The 2,724-nt window shown below is 39.5% G+C and overlaps 1 protein-coding gene across 1 annotated transcript; it reads left to right on the top strand.

The window, feature by feature from the left end:
• Nucleotides 1-1,564: 1,564 nt before the first annotated feature.
• sst6.1 (somatostatin family member 6.1) lies at nt 1,565-2,098 on the top strand (the record flags this gene model as incomplete). The annotated part of the gene is made up of 2 exons (XM_079802685.1): nt 1,565-1,666; nt 1,865-2,098. 2 exons carry the CDS (start codon nt 1,565-1,567, stop codon nt 2,096-2,098), a joined length of 336 nt encoding a protein of 111 aa, XP_079658811.1.
• Nucleotides 2,099-2,724: the final 626 nt, after the last annotated feature.

Genomic DNA, 2,724 nt, shown 5'->3' with positions numbered 1-2,724 from the left:
AGAGGAATGTTCCAGGTTCAATACAGCTCAAGTACAATCAACATCATTTCCAGTTTAATACTGATTAGCACGGGACTTCATTTCCAAAATATTTCTATTGGCATTTTGTGCAGATACAACATCTTGTATATTTAAAAAAATAATAAATAAACCACAGCTCTGCTTTTCACATTAATCAATTTCAACTGATCCCTGTTACTTGGCATTTACAATGAAAGTGAATGGGGCTAATTTATAGATTTTCTTTAAAAAAGCAGAAATGTGAAACTTATAATTTCATAAAAACTTTGTTATTTGCGCTCTAAAGTTGGTTAAATCAGTCGTTTTAGTTTTGTTATCATGGCAACTAAATTGTATATGAAATTGAAACTTTACACAGAAATGGTCAGTAAGAGATTTTATCACTTTGGGATTATGATGACAAACATATTGTTTATGTCTAGTGGATATACTATTGAAATAGTGAGTATTTTCATGTTATGGATTAGCCATATTCACTTCAATTGTAAGTGCCTCATTGCTTTTTTAAAGAGAAGGAATTAATTTTAGTGGTAATCAAAGTTGTTGTTATTAATTAGTAATGGCCGATTGTGTTTATATTGAAGAAAATCTGTAGCCTACATTAAGAGACCGTTTTCCATGCTGTTAACTTATCTTTACATTACATTAGCTTTTTTTCCCCCCATTAGATTTACTCCTGTAGTATTGACTCAGCCATAATCTCTTTGCATTTTGTGCTAATGTTTGTCTCACTCGATATTCTTACATGGTAAGATTTGCGGTTACATTTCCATAAAAGACTTAATTCTTGTTATTCAGTGCCTTTTCATCGGCCGATCAAAAGCATCTTCTTTTCCTGAAGACAGTTTTCTCAGCTGTTCCAGGTGCCAGACGTTTCAATGGCAATCTGAAGGAGAAGGAGGAGTTGTGCTTAATTACATGTTGGAATGAGAGCATACTGCCACTGACTGTACACAACAAGATGGCTTAGTTTGATTTCCTTGTATTGATATCACAATGCAGCTGAATGAGAACATCACGTAATTACAGCGTACGTCTAACCGTGTACTTTCTAAAACATGATTCACTGCCTGCATGCCATTTCACTCCTCATAGATGTAAATTATAATTAGCATAGACAATGAGAGGCCCAGAGAACTTTTCAGAATCACTTCACGTTATCGGTAGATCCGTCGTCATCAGTGTTTTTTCTCCTCGCATCCGCTTTAACTGAAATCGGGACCATTTTTAGAGCTATGACGTGAGCATTGTGGCGCAGTCCTCCCCACCGGCACAGCGTCTGGTTTGTTGGGGGGTTAACTACTCAATGCTTTTGTTAGTTCCTAAGCCTCCTACTCCCCCACCCTCTCCCCTCCGTCCTCTAACCGCTGCGTCAGTAAGGGACTGGAACGAGAGGTATATAAGGACCCTGCCACCTGAAGCTCTCAAAGACCAAGATCTTTCCAGCTTTACTCTGCACTAGGAGCTACACGGACTTCGAGGTTCCCGCTTCGCTTCTCTGACTGACCTTTCTGCGCACTTTAACTTCAACTATTTTGTCAGCATGCAGCTTTTGGCCAGCCTAGTGTCTCTCTTGCTGGTGCTGTATAGTGTCAGAGCAGCAGCTGTGCTTCCAGTGGAGGAGAGGAACCTGGCACAGAGTAGGGTGAGTGGCTGCAATGAGCTTTCTATGTGTTTCATTGTTTCCAGTTGTGTGTAGTATTTTAGACACATCTTTCTTGATGTTTACCCTCCAATTAACAGACCGTCCTGGGGTCATTTCAGTAGTTATTGTGAATAGCTGAGACCTCTAAAACCGTAGAAATCTTGCATTCTAATTCAAGTCGAGTTTCTTTCTTATCAGGAGCTGAGTAAAGAGCGTAAGGAGCTGATCCTGAAGCTGATCTCTGGGCTGTTGGATGGAGTAGACAACAGCGTGCTGGCCGGGGAGATGGCACCTGTCCCCTTGGATGTGGAGGAGCCCTTGGAGTCCCGTCTGGAAGAACGAGCCGTTTACAACCGGTTATCACAACTGCCACAGCGCGACCGCAAAGCCCCCTGCAAAAACTTCTTCTGGAAGACCTTCACATCGTGTTAACGGCGCCAGTCCTGCAACGATCCCGCGATCCTCCCTGAAACCTGACATGAACTGTGTAGACCTCCACTGTACATACCATCTCCAGTGTCTGAAGAAAGGTCTCTGTGGACTTACTCTGACACAGTCTGTTTGTTCAAGACATTGATGATGATATTTATTTATTTATTTATTGATCGATTAAGATATTTATGGACCTTTGTTGTTTTTCAGCATTAAAAAAAAGAAAGAATAAAGCATGGTTAAGATAGTTTTCTTTTTTGATAAAAGATGTCTCATTTACTGTGGTCAACATTGAGAAAAGCCTCAAATTACAGTATGTTTACTGACTGATGAATAAATATAATTGATCATGGAGCCAGATGCATTACAGATTGTGTAATTGTGCTACATATAAATGTTTTCCCAAAAGAAGAAATCTCGTAAAGGCTATTTGTTACATCTGGCACTTTCACAAGCCGTGATTGTTTAACACTTAATACACCAGATTAATTGATTGACAGTTTGTGTGGTGGTAATTTTCCTTGTCAGTGTATCAATTATATGTAATTGCAGTTGATGAGAGGGTGTGCTTGAAGTCACTAAACCCTTGTCTAATAATTATTTCCTGGTAAATTCAAAGCATTACT

Source organism: Gobio gobio, assembly GCF_949357685.1.
Source record: "Gobio gobio genome assembly, chromosome: 21".
Lineage (NCBI taxonomy): Eukaryota > Metazoa > Chordata > Actinopteri > Cypriniformes > Gobionidae > Gobio > Gobio gobio.
The sequence above is the reverse complement of the archived record's forward strand: the minus strand, read 5'-3'. Positions and strand labels throughout refer to the sequence as shown.